Here is a 20,934-nt window from a genome sequence, read left to right as displayed (position 1 = left end):
TCTTTTACTAAAGATTTCACTGGAAAGGAACAAAATATCAGAAGTGTAACATTTTTTGTGGCTCCTGCAAAGCTTTACACCGTCTTGGTGCCAGGAGTCATTACGTGAGCCCCACCTGTGAAATCTTTTGAAAAGTCCACAGTGAAGCTTTGCTCCTAGACCATGAATATGTATGGCAGCCTAAGACACACTTTGCGATTTTTAGCCTTTCAATGTTATATTCCCTTTCAGTACAAGAACATAGTGGGACAGAAGAAAATAAATAGCTCTACTCTGAAATTACATATAATTATATCATTATTGTTATTACATGGCCTGCTTCACGCCATGCATCAGTCACGATATTTGTTTTGTCATGCTGCACCTGTCTACTTTATTAGAAATAATTCCACAGAATAAATCACATTATCCTGCTGCAGCATGGGTGCTGAATGAATAGGAGTAATGCCAGAGAGAAAGTAATGAGTTTAGATTAAGGCTGATGGGGGTAGTGGGGCTGTTCTCTCTAGAAGTCGGGTCATTTTTCTTGATTTCAACAGGGGTGATTTGATCAACAATGCATTAAAATGATAACCATTTTGTCCACCAGCTAGCAGAGTCAATGAGCGTCCTTCTGCTGTGGTGTCGCTGAGCTGGTTGTGTGATAACCAAGTCGCATTTACAAAGCTGCTTTCCAGCTGGCGTTTCCAAGTCATTTCCCCAGAGAATATATATCCTAGTAACTTTTAATGTTTAGTCACTCTGTCAGATTTGTTTCCATTTATTTATTTGATACATTTCTCATTGATGTTTTTCTTACTCCAGGAGGTTATTGTCTCAGTGTGCCTACCGGCCCATGTTGAACTTCCTGAACATAGTAAAGTCACTTAACCTCTTTCTTTATTTCTGCGTTCTAGCTGTCACCGGAAACTGGGCCTCTGCAAGGCGGCACCAAACTTACCATCACTGGCGAGAATCTGGGCCTCACCTATCAAGACATTAAGTATGGAGGCGTACGGGTGGGAAAGGTGCAATGCACTCCCATTTTGGAGGAATATGTCAGTGCTGAACGGTGAGTGCAACTTCATTCTCCCTGCCTTATGGATCTAAGCCAGTCCAGTTTTATTTAACCTAAAATAACAGTATATTGAAACGTATATTTGAATATGTTTTTTTGTTTTGATGCTAGTCTGTATATATTTTTCCTTCTGCATCCTCAGAGATGTTCTGGTCATGATAACTTGCAAATTTCAGTTGACTATTATGGACGTGTGTCTAAATGGGCCCTGCTATAGACTGGCACCTTAAGCAGTGCTGGTTCCTGCCTAATGCCCTGTACTGCTGTTATAAGCCGTGAGCCTGTGATGCCCTGGGTGCCCTCCACCATGGTATCTTCCATTTCCTAGGACATTGATAGTCATGTACCAAGGGTGAACAAGTGCGATGAAGACACAAACATCAACTTGGACAGGTATTGTCCATTAAATGGCAAAGTGCAGTCAAATCTCGATAAATGTTGTATTGTAATTCCAAATATATATATATATTCCATGATAAAATTCAGAATAAAACCAGAGGGGTAAAATCAGGTTACTTTTCTTCTCTATCCTCCTGCTAGGCTCAGTGCATTTCACTGTCTTGTTTCCTCCACTTAACCATTATTTTTTTCACAGCAGAGCCAAGACACTGGTGAGTATCCATCCATCCATCCATCCATTTTCTAACCCGTTGAATCCGAATACAGGGTCACGGGGGTCTGCTGGAGCCAATCCCAGCCAACAAAGGGCACAAGGCAGGAACCAATCCTGGGCAGGGTGCCAACCCACCGCAGGACACACACAAACACACCCACACACCAAGCACACACTAGGGCCAATTTAGAATCGCCAATCCACCTAACCTGCATGTCTTTGGACTGTGGGAGGAAACCCACGCAGACACGGGGAGAACATGCAAACTCCACGCAGGGAGGACCCGGGAAGCGAACCCGGGTCTCCTAACTGCGAGGCAGCAGCGCTACCACTGCGCCACCGTGCCGGCCACTGGTGAGTATGGTCAACCATTAATCAGCTTTGGTCCTAGCCACCTTGGTTGGTATCAGCTGGGTCGTCCAATGCCCGGCTCCATGATCTCACCACCTCCTCTCGGTATCTGTTGCGTAATTTTTGAAGTCCACAGTCGTCTCCTTTTCCATCACTGCTCAACAGGAGCAACCCACCCCCAACCACATCTTCCGTCAACCACACTGGTTCACTCTCTTAGTCCTCCTTTTAGTTCTTTCATATCCATTTTCTTGATTCTCTACCAAGCATAGTTCTTTCTTCTCTTGCTTTATTTCTTGCTCTTTACCCTCGGTGTCTCTCTGCTCGAGTCTTCTTGTACTTTTGTTGGTATAGGTGCTTTTGCTGAACGAACTGTGTAGTGTTAAAGATTAACAATTGATCCAATCACGTTTGTACGTGAGCAGTCAATCAGTCAAATTTCCCATTGCACATCCTCTGGCTTGCACAGCTTCTTACTGGACGCACCCACACCAACAAGCCTGAGCCGCACTGTTTAACAAAAACAATCACACACTGCGCGCTTTATGACAGGACCCCCTAAACCATGATTTAGATTAAGTGGGCTTCAGAATTTTTTGGGTACCACCCTGAATTTCGACATTACCAACAACTCAGTTGTTTTTTGACTGTGCCTTTAGTAGCCAACACCATTTCAAGACCCGTTCTATAGTCACTACTGGCCAACTTTCAAAATGTATCATGTTATTATGTCTGAAGTTCAGGGCAATGCAATAGTTTGCTTTGGAAAAATAGAATAGTAATTTACCCTTCAGCCATTGAGGACCAGATCTTTCTCAGTGGACTCTGCTTCTGGGCTAAAAGTAGCAGGCAATCGGAGGCTTTGCCTTCTCAACACCTACTGACATACAGTGCATACAGCAGAGTAATGAGTTGGGCGCATTATGACCCACTTGAAATTAACACTGCATGATTTAATCTCCATGTGAACACTTGCAGGGCTGTGCGATGGCATCCCAATACAAATCTTCGCCTGAAAAGAATGTTTTTATTCTTCCGCGACACATGGCATATTATCAGATTGTTTATTCTGTCATGTCGTTCCAGCAGTGAGTCTGGATTAGACTCAAGTTCTACCAGATTGAGGAACATGATTAAAATTGTACTTGCCATTCAACTATAAATTAAAAAAAGGCAACAAATATGATTGCTTGGTCACTGCCGAACTGTCTTTGAGTGGAAGAGTTGTATGCCACCTGCTATTTTGCAACAATGTTGAGCACGTAGAATATTTTTAATTACTGAAAATAATAAATCAATATAATGAATGAGGGTCATCTGAGCTATTTCATGAGTTATGATAGTGTTACTTTCATAAAGCTGTTCACTTTCAACCAAAAGAGTAGGACATTTACTTTAATCTGTAGCTTCCCCCCTACATTTTCCTTTATTATCTTGTGTTAATTAGGCATTGATTGAGCAAAATCTAAAAAGAATAAGAATTAATACTGTATATATGATTAAGCGAAGTGAATACAATTTCGTTATACAGTCAGCCTGTGATGGGACAGTTCTATTGCAGTACACAAATTTAAATAATTTGTACGCCTCTAACTCCGTGGAAATTTGTGCAGTCCCAGGATGTTGTGATAAGGTGATTTGGGCTGATGGCGTTGCCCATTCCAATTCACCTCATTAACTTCCCACGGATTGTAATTGAAACGCTACACCCATGGACTGATATAAAAAAAAGGTGAAGAGAGAGGAACAAGAGACGGAAAGAGCGACGGATGTTAAAGGAAGAGGAAGGTCAATGGGCAGTCTTCTAAAGTTCACAAGGATTAATACGGTGGGATGTTGTACGCTTTAGTCACAAAGCTTCAAGGCTAAAGTATCATCTGCCTGCTTGTGTAAAATATGTCTGGCTAAAGACTCGACACTTTAGTCTGCCATACTCTAAATTAGAGTTACAGATTAGCTAAGTTTCTGTTTGTTAGTCATTTACACAAAAATGTCAGTGTTAAATAATTAAGAGCAGTTACTCTATTATGTTCCTCTTGTTGGTGCCCCGCTGTGCCGCCACTGTACTGCCTAGCTGTTCTCTTAAGAACATAAAAAGTCTGACAAATGAGGGGAGACCATTGAGTCCATCAAGCCCATTTGTTTAGCTAATAGCTAAGCTGTCCCAATATCTCATCAAGATTCTTCTTAAAGGTTGTCAAGGTTTCTGCTTCGACCACAGGTCTCAGTAGTTTGTTCCAGACTCCCAAATCTCTTTGCATAAAGCAGTGCTTCCTGGCTTCAGCCTTAAATATACGTCCTCTTAATTTGCACTGGCGTCCTCGAGTACGTGATTCACCCCTTAAGCTTGAAAGAAGGTTGCTGGATCTACTTTATCGATGCCTTTGAGGATACCTGGTTTAGATCCCTACCCAGTCTCCTCTGCTCTTGCCAAAAGAGAGACCCCAGAGACTTTGGGAGCCTTGTGATGAGAGATGGAAGGGTTCATTTTCTTTATTATTTATTTATTTATTTTTTGAAGGATACTGCTGATTAGAGCTTTTGTTTTCCTCTCCTCCATTTGTAAAATTTTTATTTTACTGTGAACTTGTTACGGTGTACTAAGCACACTCTTATACTGAAGACCATTATGTGAAAACTAGCTGTGTAAGCTTGTGCTGTATAAAGTCCGGGGTCCTAGACACTATTGAAATCATCAGAAAAAAAGCTGAAATGTAGAGATGTCAGGTAATTGAAAGGAACTGTTCTGTGCATCTCTCTCCTAGGAGGTTTCGTTTGCTGACATGCTCGTGTCGCTTGTGTATTAGCGACGGGGAGGAAAAGTCAAAGAGATACCGTTTTGGCGACGTTAGCAGCTAAGCGACTCTATCTTTCTTCGGAGGTTTCGTTTTGACGATATGCTCGCCTCGCTTATGGATTAGCGGCTAAGCTAGTGTCTCTTTCTTTGGAGGATTCGTTTTGCCGACGTGCTCGCCTCGCTTGTGTATTAGCCGCAGGAGGAAAAGTAAAAGGGATACTGTTTTGCTCATGTTAGCGACTAAGCGACTTTGTCTTTCTTCAGAGGTTTCGTTTTGCTGACGTGCTCACACATTGCTTGTGCATTAGCGGCTGAGCAAGTGTCTCTTTCTTCGGAGGATTCGTTTTGCCGACGTGCTCGCCTCGCTTGTGTATTAGCCGCAGGAGGAAAAGTAAAAGGGATACTGTTTTGCTGATGTTAGCGACTAAGCGACTTTGTCTTTCTTCAGAGGTTTCGTTTTGCTGACGTGCTCACACATTGCTTGTGCATTAGCGGCTGAGCAAGTGTCTCTTTCTTCGGAGGATTCGTTTTGCCGACGTGCTCGCCTCGCTTGTGTATTAGCGGCAGAAGGAAAAGTAAAAGGGATATCATTTTGCCTATGTTAGCAGCTAAACAACTTTGTCTGTCTTCTGAGGTTTTGTTTTGCCGACGTGTTGGCCTCGCCTGTGTATCCACGGAGGAGGAGCCCTTACCCCGACTCCACCTCTCACTTCCAGGCCGGACAGACACACACACTTCCACGCGTAGACATTTATATATAAGATGCTCTGTACTATGCATCTGAGCACCTGTATACTTTAATTCATTTTTTAATAACTCTACATTTGGTGATTCATCCACAACCAGTCCGCATTTTTGACCATCTCACTCCTCTTTCTTTTATTTCCAAACTTTGAAAGCCTAACCGTGTGTTTTTTTTTTTGCTTATTTTAAAAAAGAATGTTGTTGTGCAGACAACAACCATTTTTAAATTAACTTGAACACCGGCCAGTGAAAATGTTAAGCTGTTTTCCATCTGGATAGATGCATCAGATGCACTTAATATGGAAATAGACTATACATGCAGTTATCTTGTTTAAAAGTGAAAAAAAAAATCCTATCCAAAGCATAAGGAAAAAAAATCATTTCAAATATTATAACGGTATGCACTTTCCAGGTCTCAGTGGGAATAGGAATCTGCTGTTGAATGGCTGAGTAACTGTGATTGCATTAAGTTTGATTTGCACTGCCCTAAATTGAGCCATTCTGTGTGTGATGCCAGGGCACTCTCTCTCAAATGTGGCGGTTATATTCTGATAAATGCCGGGTCACATTAATTCCAGATAGGAATAATTTGAAATGCCTGTGTGAAAAGTGCAGTTTTCTTCCCCTTCCCCCATCAGTGACAATATTTATTGATCACAAGCCGAAGAACTGTGTCGTGACCTTTTTGCTGGCACTCATCAAAGTGATCTTATTGCTTCATGATCTCATGGTGTCTCTGTTATTGGCTGCCTTGAAAACTTCAGGAAAATAATACCGTGCCCCAGCTTGTAAAGTGTTGTGTGTGAGGTTGTGTTGCTTTTAGCTGTAGAATGAAACACATGGGGACAGGGCTGGGGACTCACATAATTAAGGTCATCTGTCACTAAACAATGAGGAGAGATCACTTTATTGTTGTTTGTGTAAATTTTGTCATGATTGCATATTGGGAAATGGATGTTAAGGATGGAGCTGCCAGGCAAGAGGAAAAAAGGAAGGCCTAAGAGAAGGTTTATGGATGTGGTGACAGAGGACATGCAGGTGATTGATGTAACAGAACAAGATGGAGAGGACAGAAAGACATGGAACAAGATGATCCGCTGTGGCAACCCCTAACGGGAGCAGCTGAAAGAAGAAGTAGTAGTCATTCAAAAACATTTGAAATCCATACATTTTATAAATCTATACTAATAAAAGGCAAAGCCCTCACTGACTGACTCGTCACTAATTCTCCAACTTCCCGTGTAGGTTGAAGGCTGAAATTTGGCAGGCTCATTCCTTACAGCTTATTTTCAAAAGTTAGGCAGGTTTCATTTCGAAATTCTATATGTAACGGTCATAACTGGAACTTTCTTTCGTACATATATACGGCCATAGCCTGCAGCTTGGTCGCCGTGTGAGGCGGAGTTGTGTCCCGCATCATCACACCTCCCACGTAATTGAGTGCCTGCCCATATAAGGCCGTCCGTCGGCAGCAATCCAATAGAAACGCTGCCTTTAAGTTTTCGCGGTTGAAGGACTGTGCTTATGCAAATGAAGATGAGATAGTCATGGATGGACTAGTTTTTGGCACAAACTCAGCGAAAGTGCGAGAGAAACTTAAGTGCCAGGTCTTAGCTAACATTAAATAAAGCCGTGGACATCGCAAGATTGCACGAGATAACACAAGCACAGCTGAGAACCTTAGAAGCATGTACTCCGAGCGGCTCACGTGAACTGACTGTAAACGCAGTACGCAGAGAATAAGGAAGAGCTCCAAAGAGCGCTGAACAAAAAACGCATTACTCAATTGAGAAGGCAGCAAAAGAATATGAAGCGAGTGACACATACAAGCATATTCATAAGTGCAGCTACTGCGGAAAACAAAGCACGGTGTAAACCTTAAGTTTAAATTAAGTTCATAGACACTGCGCTGGCGTTTGTCATGCCTACGACGAATACAATATTCGCGAGATACAAGTTTAATGAGAAGACGCAGGGTATAAACGAGACTTTTGATCACTTTGTAGCAGAGTTAAAATTGCTTTAACAGAGTTAAAATTGCTGGTGATGGACTGTGCTTATGCAAACAAATAGGAAAGCAGGTTGTAAAGCTTAAATTCAAATTAGGTTCATAGACATGCTGCTGCTGGCGTTTGTCATGCCTAAGACGAATACGATATTCACAAGATAGATCGCACGAGATAGCACAAGCACAGCTGAGAAGCTTCGATGCATGTACTCCGAGCGGCTCACGTGAACTGACTTTGTTCTGGCTTTAACTACTGTGAAATAAACAGACATAAACTGGAAGCGTGAGTCTGTGCCTTTTAATAATCTCGAGAGAGAAACATGGTGGCAGCGTAGGTGACGGAACTGTGCCAAAAGTCACGCCAGTTTGCTGTTAAAAGTTCAGGACACGGAGACGCTAACACGAAAGGAAAATGGAGGGTCTGAGACCGCTGACATTAAGCCTCGATGCTAAAGACCTGGTGAAGTCATGGAGAACATGGAAGGACGAGTTCAGATTATTCACAGAACTTGCAATGCCAGAGGCAGAGGAAAACACTAAGGTCAGATTATTCCATTATCTTATTGGAGAGAGCGGCAGAGAATTGTGTCAGACGCTGACCTGTGATGTAAGACCTGTTGAGTTAACCATGAGCTTGATGATACGTAAATTTGATGAACATTACAACCCGAAAATAAATGAAACTGTAGAGAGGTACAGATTTTTTTCAAGAAATCAGGCAAGGGGAGAAAATATAGACAACTACGTCACAGATCTGAGAGTGTTAGCAGGCACATGCAATTTTGAGAAGATTAAAAGTTCCCTTATATGTGACCGAATTGTGTGCGGAACCAGTGATGCAAGTTTAGAGAGGTGCATACAAATATGCAGAGCCACAGAACTGTCGAAGGAGAACAGCAGAACAGTCACACGGGGTTCCCTATTCTATACTTCTCCCGGTGCGTCTCTCTAAACCCTCCATGCGGGAACATTATCATAAGGCTTAACAATCCTATTGTTACACCTTCTACGTGCACCCAACCGTCCTTATTACGGAGTCTTCCTTGCTTTACCGCTGGCTGCTTCTTTCCATTCACCTTCCCAGCTCTTTATTTAAACAGTTTTCCTTTTCACCTTTCTGCTCCTTTGCTGTGTTCTCCCTTTTCGTTCAAAATACGAGCCTCCTTGCCTTTAGCGATTTGGGTAGCGAACACTTCGATGATTGAAACCTGTTATCTTTACAACGGTTGACAAACACGGAATGTAACTTGAACACAATACGTCCTCCAAATGCGAACCTGATTGAAAGAAATAATGATAATCAAATTCTTGATGACAGCAACACCCATAACAGTCACAAAACAATTACATTGACAATCAGGTTACGTTATTTTTAAAATGTTTCCTTTTCTTTTTCATAACTTCTTTAACACACTACTTCTCCGCTGCGAAGCACGGTTATTTTGCTAGTGTTATATATGACGGATCTATAGTTTTTTTTTTTTACTTTTGCCAATGTTATTGTGAAACACTTTGAGCTGCTTTCTTGTATGAAAGTGGGCTGTATGAGCTAGATGTGTTACTCAGCCTTGCCTGTGGTAATTTCTGAAAAACAATGGGCCTCGATTATAATGCTATTATTTCATTGAATGTATAAGAAGTACTGTGTACATTTGTAGTTTTATTTATTTTATTTTTTTTTTCCAAGATTTAATATTGATTGTGCTCTGGAGCTGCTTACTCTTGAGCTTGCTACATACACTTGCTCACGAGTAAGGCAGTTCTGCTTTTCCTAGCCATAGATGTCGCATTATGGACTTCACGTTGTAGGGTATGTCAAACTTGGTAACTGCTTTTGCTAATGTCATTGCCAGACAAATCGCAAGGCTTGTCAAATTTACCAACTACCTGGTGACTTTCCTGCACCGTTGAGCTTGGCCGTTTTCTGACAATGAGTAGTGTGCTACCTGATGGAGCCAGTGTTAAGAAGTATGGAGAGTTCAGCCACAATCTGGGCCGTTTTCTATTTGTTTCCATCCTGTCGTGGCATATAAGAGCTGAGATATCAGACAGGCAAGCTTCTCGTCTGTTTTAGAGGTCCAATACACTCGTGTTCTGTATTCCTCATTGTTGCATTATATGCATTGAATTTATGGGCAAGCATTCTTTGGTTGTTTTACCCTGTAACTTAAAGACAAAATCAAACCTGTTTATATGTATACTGGAGTGAGGCACTGACTAGATGGTGTGAGTTTCTGGGTATGTCAGACTAGACAGCTAGCCTTCACGGAAAACTCTGGGACTGAAAATCACTGGAAAAGTCATCTAATGTGAGGTGGCCTCTCTTCTTGAGCACTTCTAAATGTCCCAGCACACATTTCTTGAATTAAACATTTGACGAACACCTGAATGAAGAATAGAGATGGTCATCCTTTACTGTGAATGCATCCCAATAACCTTCAGTTGGCAAAAAACAGTCAAGTGCTCCATAGTGCTGTGGTGTGCCAAAGAATTGTGGTAAGCAATGTCATTTGATTCCATAACATTGAGTAACCTGATGTATCCACACATCGTCCTCTCCCAAAACACAATAGAGGACAGTGGTCTTAGTGACCCCCAAATGTCTCTCCCACCACTTTAAACTTGGCAAAGGTGATCAATTTCCACAAAGCTATGGCTGTATGCTTTCATGTTGGAATATTGGGCTAATGGTCTGACAGTTGGTCCGTGGCAACTAAATGGCATTTCTAAAATTTTTCATTAAAGTTATCCTCAACTATAACGTCCCACAACTTTCTGATGTGTGGTCTTTCCCATACATTTGATTTGCAGCTCATGAAAATGGCAGTTTCTTGTAGGTATATCGTGAGCAAATGCTTCTTTTTGTTTGTGTTTTCTTTTTGTCTTTTATTGAATTTATTAAAAGCATATAACAAAACTAAATTCAAATCCACACCCACCCACGAGAAAGAGAGAAAGGCCAACAGCCAGAGCAAAACTGTTGACAATAGCAAAGAGAAAAAGGAGTTTTTCCCTAATATACATGCTTATTCTAAAATGCTATTGTTAAGTTCCTGCCAGGTTTTAATAAAGTTTTGCATAGATCCTCTAAGTAAGAATTTGATTTCTTCCAATTTCAAATAGTATAGAACATCAGTTATGCACTGACTTACAGTAGAATAGGAGAGCTAGGATTCTTTCAGTTGAGCAAGACAAGTCCACATGCTAATAGTGAAGTAAACGCCATTACAGTTTGTTTGTCCTTCTCCAATTTAAACCCATCTGGGAGTCCACAATTCCTTCTTTTTGGTTGTGTCGTCTTTACATGTTATTAACTGTAGTGCTTAGTTGAGACTACAAATCAGTAAAAATTAGCCAACAATAATCAGTTGCCTGTATATCCTGTCCATCTAGTTTTTGTCCCCTTTCTCAGTAGAATATGAGAAGTCAAATGTACATTAAATTTATGGTGGAAACACATTGAACAACCCTAGTAAAATGTGAATGATGTTTCTACTACATAAATCAGTTTTATGGCTAAACATGAGAGTGATGGAAACAAGTTGCCAAGAGCAAAATGAATCGAGAGTTAAAAACGTGCATTTGGTTGAAGGAAAAATAGTGTTAGATACATGGACTAGGGCGGCACGGTGGCGCAGTGGTTAGCGCTGCTGCCTCGCAGTTAGGAGACCTGGGTTCGCTTCCCGGGTCCTCCCGCCGTGGAGTTTGCAAGTTCTCCCCGTGTCTGCATGGGTTTCCTCCCACAATCCAAAGACATGCAGGTTAGGTGGATTGGCAATTCTAAATTGGCCCTGGTGTGTGTTTGTGTGTGTCCTGCGGTGGGTTGGCACCCTGCCCGGGATTGGTTCCTGCCTTGTGCCTCCGTTACCCTGTGTTCGGATTCAGAGGGTTGGAAAATGGATGGATGGATACATGGACTAAATAAATAGTGGTACCTTGGGAATCCTCAGATCACGACTTCATAAAAGTTAGGGTTAGGTGGATAAAGATTGATGAGTTGTATTGGACTAAATGTCTTTTTCTTATCAGCATTATTCTCATTTTCTTACGCTGTTGTAAATTTTGTTGCAAGTGAATAGAAATAAAATACCTGAATACACATTAACAAAAAAAACTTAATAGTATGAATTTTGTAAAGAACCTCAATCTGTGCCTGCCTCTTAAGTAAGACATTCTGTAATCCAATTGTAAAACAATCCGATAATGATAAATGAATACTGTAATTTTTATTTTGCCCTCTGTAAGAATTTACATATCAGAAGTCGTATTCAATGAACTTGATTTTTGCCACAGACTTTTAATCTGTTTTACTATTTTGGGACTTTTATTTTAATTCACAACTGTATTATAAGGATATACTGTACCATTTATCTGTATTATGATTGGTGGAAACAGAAATGCTTCTTGACTGCATTATGTAACTGAACCCAATTTACTTACCTCCATTACTTTGTCATTTTAGCCAGGCTGGTCGAGTGCACGGAGCAGTGTGTGTGGTGGGCTCCATCAGGCTTGATGGTAATTAAGGATGTCCATCTTGAATTCATTCTTAATAGTGACTCACGAGTATTTTTCCCTAACAGCTCCTTCACACAGTTCACATTCAATGGATGATCGTGATCAGACTAAATGAATGTGACTGACCTCTAAAGGCCTCCCTTTGTTCATTTTTCAGGATTGTGTGTATAATCGAAGATGCCACTGGATACAGGATTCAGGACGCCCATGTCGAAGTGTGTGTGCGTGACTGCAGTATGGACTACCGTGCCGTTTCTCAAAAGACCTTTACTTTTGTGGTGAGTCTCGTGATTTATGAGTTGAATGAATTGACTTGATCTTTGTACCAGCATTAAGATGAAATTTCAGGTCAACTGCAGGAGGCATTGAGAGTTGGGAACTGAACCTTCTTTGTGTGGCTGAAGGAGAAACATACCTTCTGGGTTTATTTTATGTATTTCTTTAATTCTTTTAACCATTTGCAGTGTTAAGCAGTAGGGCCTCTTCATACCAGCTGATATTGTAATGTAATGTCATCTGTACCATTGAGAATTTTATGAAAAGAACTCTACGCTAATATCATTCAGGGTCGGTCATTCTTAGCAGGCCAATTCCCCTTCCAGGCACAAGGTCTCCTGCCTAGGCATGCAATGTGGCTTTAATTACGGGAACAGCAATGACTTACGACATTGAGGCACTAATGTGACTAATGTTCATTGGTCTCTCTTGACCTTTTGAGAGGTGCCTTGTGATTTATTAACATTTCATACATGGCGATAATAGTGTGTCTTTCCTGCGTCCTCTGCGTGTAATGTATTTTGGCGAGGACAGACATTTGGTGGGCTCTGTTTTTACAGTAGGTGCCATTGTGTTACATTGTGAATCACAAAACTCTTGAATTGATAAAGAAGGCAAAGAAAGTGGAATGCATCGCCTCAAGTGAATGTGCTTAAACAACTTGCCCATGGTGCATATATCAGCTGACTAATGTCCCATGGGAAGATTGCTGCTTCATTTTATCTTTTTTTTTTTTTTTTTTTACATTTTTTAAATTATTATTTTTTCTGTACTTTTTTTATGGTGCTACAGTACAAGGGAATAAAAACACGTGTCGTTGAATTGTCACAAGTGTTACCCTTCAAAGAAAGAGTCTTTTTACCACCCGGGAACTTAAGATATATTTTAGAAAGCATGACAGGGCCTAAGAGGAAGAGTCAAAAGATCTAAAATTGGTACATTTTTGCAATTTTGTCGAATAGGTTGTGGTTTAAATTAAGAGGTACATTCTCAAATACAGCGAATCTAAGAATTGATGAGAATTGCTTAATTGAGGTATGACTTGAGGTATCAGACGGCGAGAGTTCACTTGCACCGTTTCCTACTCTGAGGTGGAGTTGGACCTTCTTGGTTTTCTGTTTAATTCTCAACTTGGTTATTAAGTAAATATTTATTATTCACTAATGGAAATGTATAACAGGAAACACTGTAGATAAACACAGTTGCATGTAAGTAGCATTCTCCATCATTTGACTCACTGGTTGATCCATGGACCATGCTGCAATCCTTAAACTGGTTGCTGGGTTATTTGGTTAGATTTCAATTCACAGCCCAAAGACACATTTAAATGATTATTAATAACTCCAAATCAACCTGTCTGGTGTAAATATGACCCCAAATGCCAATGTCGCATTACACAACTTCTAGTCTTTACGTACAGTATATCAGCCTTGCCGGCTGCAGTTGCTGATCTTGTCATCAGTTCACCTGATTGAAAATCACTGGACATGTCACATTTGGCGATTGCGTATTGACCGTCCAGGCAGTTATACTCGCTCCTTTTTGTGACAGTCAATAATATGCTGCCCAACAGCCAATGCTCTAAAGGTACACCGAGTTCACTTACAATCTTGGCCCTTTTTTTCCTTTATTCCATTCTATTGTGGCATGTAAAACACTAGACAATACCACTAGACATCAGACAGACTCACATCTCTTCTCATTGTGAGGTCCAACACACCCACTTTTCCTTATTCTTCATTGCTACATTCTATGTATTGTACGTACAGCTGAGCATTCATTGGTTATCTGCTCTCATGCACACAGATCGTTAATTGCTCGTTAATAGTTAATCCTTTTACTTTGCTATAACTGATGGTGTTAAAGTTTCTGTTTGAGAAGTACAGCATATATTGTGACACCAAGCTGGGCATAAGTTGGGTTATATTAAGGAATGGACAGAAAATTATATCTGCCTCAAATGTTCATATTCATGTAATCTCTACATATAAAGATGTAAAGTCTAACCGATCTCATCCACAGACTCCAAACTTCTTCCGGGTAAACCCACCTAGAGGCCCCTTATCTGGAGGGACGCGCATCACAATTGAGGGGAACCATCTTAGTGCCGGCAGTGCAGTGACCGTCAATATTGGTCTGAACCCCTGCAGATTTATCAGGTAAGATAAACTGATTTGTGTAAATTAATAGCTACGTAGAATGAATTGCATCGATAGAATTCTTTGGTATGGTTATATGGAGGAATATTTTGGACAAAATAATATAATTTTGTTTAAAAAAAATGTATTATTTTTATTTTAAAGATCATTACAGTAGCATTCTACTCAATCAGACATTCAATAATACAAGTTGCGTTAAGTTCGGAATTTTTCAAGTCAACGTTATTTTTCCACAAACATGGTATATATGCATTTGCCACATGAAATTGTGTTCCACAGTCCAGCGATTTCTATTATATCTTGCCTGCACTGGTGTTTTATATTAGAGTTAATGGGACACAAGTATGGCAGGACAACAAAAGCCTTAAAACTTACCAAATATGTCACTTTTTCAAGTTGCTGAGTATTGATCTGTGTTTCGCGATTAAACACACATAGTAAAATATCTATTTTTTTAACATAAAACACCAATATTATGATATTCAACCATTTTAAAAGAAAACCAGCTATGTGCACTACCTTAGCACTCGTAATCTTCAGCAATAACCTTTCAAGGGAGGAGTGGTTTCCTCCAAATTACAGTAAAGTCGTTTGTTTTCTTTTGATTTACTTCCACTTTTATGCACAAGCTCAGAGAAGCAAGTAGAAATCTATCCTTACCTCGAGAGAAACAGTACCAGGAATATACAGTATGACAAAATGATTATTTCCTGATCCCTTTTGTTGTCACAATTGCACATCGGAAATACAGAAGGCATGTTTTCTTTTATCAAAGACGACGTATTCGATATGTTTTTTAGGCTTTTGTTTTCCAATGATACTTCATGCCCCATTGCTTCCATTGTAAAGTGCAAACACAGGCAAGATATTTTTAAACATTTATGTCTTCTTTTACAAGTATTTTGAAGACTTTATTCTTTTATTATAATTTTACCCTGAAGGGCACTCTATAGAATGAATGCTATAGTTTGTAAAGTTCAGTGTGACTCATTACCATTCGGATGTATGTAACGTGAAACCATCCTCATCACAAATAAATTACAAACAAAGGTCTGCATGCTTTTGGATTCACTGTTTGGATTTTTCTAACATTTGGTCGCCACCTAATTCATTTTGCAAGCAGCGGGGCTGAATTGCCAAGCAAAACTAAAATGCAGAGTCATATGGATGTGGTCTGCAGCTTGAAACATGGTGGGAGCTGCTCCGGCACCTTGGGTCTGTTTATTGATTTGTGCTAATTATTTCTTGAGTTCAAATGTGTACGTTTGTAATTTATTAATCTTACTGTTTCCAAGCTCCAGTCAGGCAGACGAAGACTCCAGCTGCTCTGAGGAACTGCCGTAATTGTTCAGTCATGATAAATATTTAGTATAAGGGCCAGATTGGTAGTCGGCACCATTACTAACACTGTTGTGCGCTTTCAATTGCTTTTTAAATCGAGGTGGAAGGCACTCCACAATAATGTCTTGCTGTTGTTAACAATCTGTGTTTAAATTGTTGTGCTGCACCAAAGGCACAGTTTGGCTCTTCAGTCACCCTGAAGTGACAGCACAACACTCATACCAAGCAGACGTCACCTTTGGTATAACTGCTCAGATTTCCACAAAGGGAGCTCATGTGTGACCATTTGAAGGGTAGTGAGGGGAGAACTGAGGTTCATTGCGCCTTGCTTATTACCCAATACTAGTCTGAAAGTGAATCCCCATGATATCTAAAAATTCTGTTTTATGGGGCGGGGCTTCAGCACACACCATTGGATTGTGAGGAATGCTACACATTGATAGGACAGAAAGAGAGCCCAAAAGGTGATAGTGTGTTCTTTTGAGAATGCCCAGTCTGTTGACAGGAAGAAAGGTCTTAAACAGTCAATAATGAATGTTCTGTCTCAGTGAGATAGGAATGGATTTTATGAAAAGGATCAGGAGTTAGAGACATGGTCAAATACAAGTTCAAAAACACAACACAGAAAGAAAAGTAATAGTATGAGAAAAGATTTGCATTATCCAATCTTGGGTAAAGCAGGTTTGTACAGGCAGCTAACACTAGAATTACCAAAGCCTACGAAAAAACTCGTAATCCCGACCCACCTTAAATCTGATTGCACCTCTCCCTCAGCGTCTTTAGTATTGTAAATGTGTCGTTCGGCACAAACAGCAAGCAGCCTGCTATCCCAAAACCACCAACAGTTGAATTTGCAAGGAAGGTTCTCAGTGCTCAGCGTTTATCTTGGAGTGAAGTACCTGGAGCTGTATAGGGTAAATAATACATCGTCATTTGGAATACATACATTTCATGTATGTTCTGTGTCTACAACAATATATGTAAACACATCGTTAAAACAGAAACGTTTTTCATGTTTTAGTAATAATTGACAACATGTAGACATGAAGTATATAATGTGTGAAGCCTGTAGTCCAAATATCAAATAAACGCTTTCACAAAAGTAACAAGTATAACGAAATAATCGTACCTTATGATGTCAGCAGTGGTGTTCACCCAGAGGTTCAAGGTAGAATCAGAATAGCATAGGGAAGTGATGAACTCAGAACATGGTGATGCCTATGTAAAAACAAAATAGCATAACAATCCAACAAAATTAAAAAAAAACAAATTGAGAAGTAAAAAAATAGATATATATCAGAAATGAATTTCACAAGAAAGAAAGAACCCTGTGAAGCATATGAATAATGTCTCTAAAGACACCAAAAAAGAAATAATGAATCCTAAATCGCGAAATGGAAGCATTTTTTTTGTCTTGAAAGCATAGTGGGGTTCTCCATCCCACCAGGTTTAACTATCCAGGTTGTTTAAGTAATAAGCACCTAATTCTAGACATGTAAATGCAACTGTGACATCTTCCCTTTCTTGCGCAGTGAATCCCTCAGTCCCTTCTCTCACATTTGACATGTTTTTTTTTGTGCTTTCTCATGTGCCACCCTATAATTCTTCATGTACCACCAGTGAAACGCATATCACAGGATGAGAGCCACCTGAGTTCTTCCAGAGTTTTGAACGGCTTGATTTATTGACATTAGATCGGAGATAGGGGTGGTTCCCTCGTTGAGTTTCGAGTGGCTCGATTTATTAACATTAAACGTTATTGTTAATTAATTAACATTAACAGTAAAGCAGGTTGTGCTTTCAAGTTTTGAGCCTCTGGATTTATCTAATAGAGAACACTGTGGACTGGCAACATTTCTAGCCCGCTTTTCCGTAATGGCCGTTGGGAATTACTGGAGTAATATACTTGCCTTGCCTGATTTTCATGGACCAGCAAAAAATTTTTACAGGATGGTGCCGATCTGGTTGATAAGCACTGGCCTAGATCATAAGTAAGAGAGAGTGGAGTTATGAGGCAATCGGAGGATGTGTTTGAGCACCCAGACTTTGGATCCCTCCAGAATACTTTTCAGTTATATCTTGTCTTTTTCAACAATAAGAAGCTGGAAACCAAATTTGTTAACAACTCACTGAAAAGCTAACGCCAGCTATATCATTGTATGATCTGTGATGGGTTAGTTTCATTCTAATAGATAATCATGTAACAATATTTATAACAATAGTCTCTTGTTTCTTAAATCGGTTATCTCAATAACATAACGGAAACACCAAACTCCACCAAGTATGTAAAGCACGATGAGATCAAGCTGACAGCTTGGACAGTTGGCAGTTCTCATGAACAAAGAGAAAAGGTGATCAAGTTGAATTTTTTTGTCATTTATTCACTAATTCATTTGTTTGTTAATTCTTCTCACTTTAATTAGCCTGGTATGCTAAATAGCTTTAGAAGTGCCTCATTTAGACCTGCAGGATTAACTGTATTAAATGTGGCATACTGAGTCCATAATGGAAGTTGTTGTATTTTTAAGTGTATGTGGCAAATGATGAAATGGAAGCAAACAAGAAATATTTAAAAAATGTGGAATTAGAGGAGGAGATTGACAAATAACTGTTTTCACCCCCTGTTGTGTGTGTTTGTGGAATCTGTTGCTCAGCATGCAGAGCATTAGTTGCTAAACTATGCAGGCGCATGGAAGTAGTCTTTATGCCTGGGGGATAACTCAGCCCTTTTGGGAACAGAGACCTGCACATTTTTTAGACATTTCTAAATTTTTTTTCAAGTAAATCACTGCATTCATTTCTTGTATTGCCTTTACATATGTGAATTTCATTGTATGGACATTCATTGTTAGCTTTTATCCAGATATAAAATCGTCCACTTTTTACTGATGATAGGAAGGGAAATTTTATTCAATTTTCATTAATTCTGTGATTAATTATCTGGATGCCTCAAAAATGCCTCTTTGGCATAAAGGAAGCATATTTTTTTTATATATTCTGCAGAATTCGAGCTTTGCTGCAAGTAAAGGGCAGCTGATATGAAATAAACCAGCCTGCCTACTACTTCTGAGCAGCTCTGCATTGCCATGCAGGTGTAAAGCGGAGAATTTAGCCTCCTGGCATCTTTTTGTGCTGAGGACTGTCGTTCACGGCTCATTTCTCCTTCTGTTTGTCATCAGTCATATTTCACTTAATTATTTATCTAACACGTTTATCCAAATCAACTAACAACTCACACGTGGACACTACAGTACATCTGTCCCCATAGTGTTCAAGTTGGAGGCCTGATATTAAATTTTGGTGTTACTGTGCATTTAACTTAATGTGGGTACTTATGTAAGAATGTGTTACGTGAACTACCTCTTTATTATTATCATATTATACTGGTAAATGTTTGGAAGTGCTTTGAGCCTGTCTTAGTAAAGAGTGCGATTAAAGAAGTAAATTGAATCAAACTGATGAGCTTAATGTTTAACTGACAGCCAGGTGGTTTACAGTCCAGCTCCCGAGCCACTAAGCCACACTACCTGTTTTTGGGGTCTCTGTGATGAGGCGTGTTATGGGTCCATGGCAATGTGCTGTTTTTAATTTAAAGCAGTTTGACTCAGGCTTTGTGGGTGCTGGTGTGGCTGAGGAGCTGCGTTTTTATGGGGTGTTTGGTGTAGAGACGCGCTGTTGTTGAATTGGTCAGCTGATGCACATCAGCATTCTGTAGATTGTAATTAGTGTGCCACACCAACAGAAGGATACAACGCAGGACAGTAAGGACAAAAAGAAATCAGAACACAAAAGGGGACGAATAAAAGAGTGAGGGAATAGGATCATGGCAGAGTAGGTGCTCATGGGGTGGTCGGAATGTGGCCTGGGATGAGTGAGCAGACAGCACTCATGGGGCAAGGTCATCCAGTGAGTAGGACTGACCAGCTGCTCCACGTGGGCTCACTCTGTAGGCCAAGGGAATGGCAGCTACAGAAAGGAGCAGTGCGTGTGGGGTCTCAACTGAAGAGTGAGTGATGGCAGAGAGGGACATGAGCCAGTTATAAAGGCTGACTATGTCTGTTGGGGGACCTCTCCTTTCACTGAGGAGACATGAGTTACAGAGGGAGGCAGTGTGACTCGTGTTGGTTTTAAAAGAGAAGACCCAGACTGTAATTGTTGTTTGTTTGTATTATTTATTTATTGACAATTTTAACATTGTTTTGATGGATTATCTATTGAAGAATTACACTGCACTGCGGACATGCTTCACTTTTGCTTTGGTTTGTTTTAATAAAGCATTGAGAACTTTTTGTACCTACTCTTGTTTGTTTGAGTCCTCATTGCACTGGCTCATATTCGATACAACAACTGGAAAGACGTAGTTACTGCCATTTTTTTCTAAATTACATTTTTTTTTAGTTTTTGGAGTCACTAGGTCTTTCCTGATGTTATAAGGTAGTGGTGATGGCCAAATATGTCTTCATTCCGATCATCGCGTGATGGAAGAAGCTCGTATTTACACAGTATTTTACATACTGCAAGACAAAAACTTCACTGACCAATGAGGAAAGACTGCCTACCAATGAAAACGTCGAATTACAATCACGTGATCTAAATGCTGCAGCTGCGTGATTTAAATGGCAGGTGTTGATTTGTGAATAAAACAAGATTGTGTACGTGAAGCTCAGGAAACAAGAAATCTAGAGATCGTTCTAGGGGCAACATCATTTTCTCAATTTGCTGAAAACTTGAAAGGTGTGACATACGAGGTTTTTCCATAGTTGGGGAGATGACTATCAGTGCTTCAAGTTCAAGGGAAGAATTCGAACCGCAGTCAGTCTGGACATCAGTCTCCCTTAAATGAAAATACTAGACAGATGTGAGACAGAAAGAGGTTAAGTCTTTCAGGAGTGTGAAGAAATGAAAATATCAAGGCAGCCTAAAAAATGTAAAGAAATGAACTGTTTATGTGTGTTTTTTTTATTTTCTGGGGGATTTACTAAATGCAAACCTGGTACACATTTAAATGCAGATTTTTTTTTAACACATAGAGATCAAGATAACAAGCATGAATGGATACCAGCAATATCT

The 20,934-nt window shown here is 40.0% G+C and overlaps 1 protein-coding gene across 3 annotated transcripts in view; it reads left to right on the top strand.

Annotated features, from left to right (window-relative positions):
• LOC120541257 (plexin-A1-like) overlaps window positions 1-20,934 on the top strand; it is a 710,643-nt gene that overhangs the window by 552,648 nt on the left and 137,061 nt on the right. For all 3 annotated transcript variants that reach the window (XM_039772729.1, XM_039772730.1, XM_039772728.1), the window contains 3 exons: window positions 897-1,051; window positions 12,246-12,366; window positions 14,387-14,523. In XM_039772729.1, the coding sequence (XP_039628663.1) occupies window positions 897-1,051; window positions 12,246-12,366; window positions 14,387-14,523 (413 nt within the window). The remainder of the gene's footprint in view (window positions 1-896; window positions 1,052-12,245; window positions 12,367-14,386; window positions 14,524-20,934) is intronic.

The sequence above is a fragment of the Polypterus senegalus genome, chromosome 12 (genome assembly GCF_016835505.1).
Source record: "Polypterus senegalus isolate Bchr_013 chromosome 12, ASM1683550v1, whole genome shotgun sequence".
Classification (NCBI taxonomy): Eukaryota; Metazoa; Chordata; class Cladistia; order Polypteriformes; family Polypteridae; genus Polypterus; species Polypterus senegalus.
This window is presented reverse-complemented; position numbering and strand designations above follow the sequence as displayed.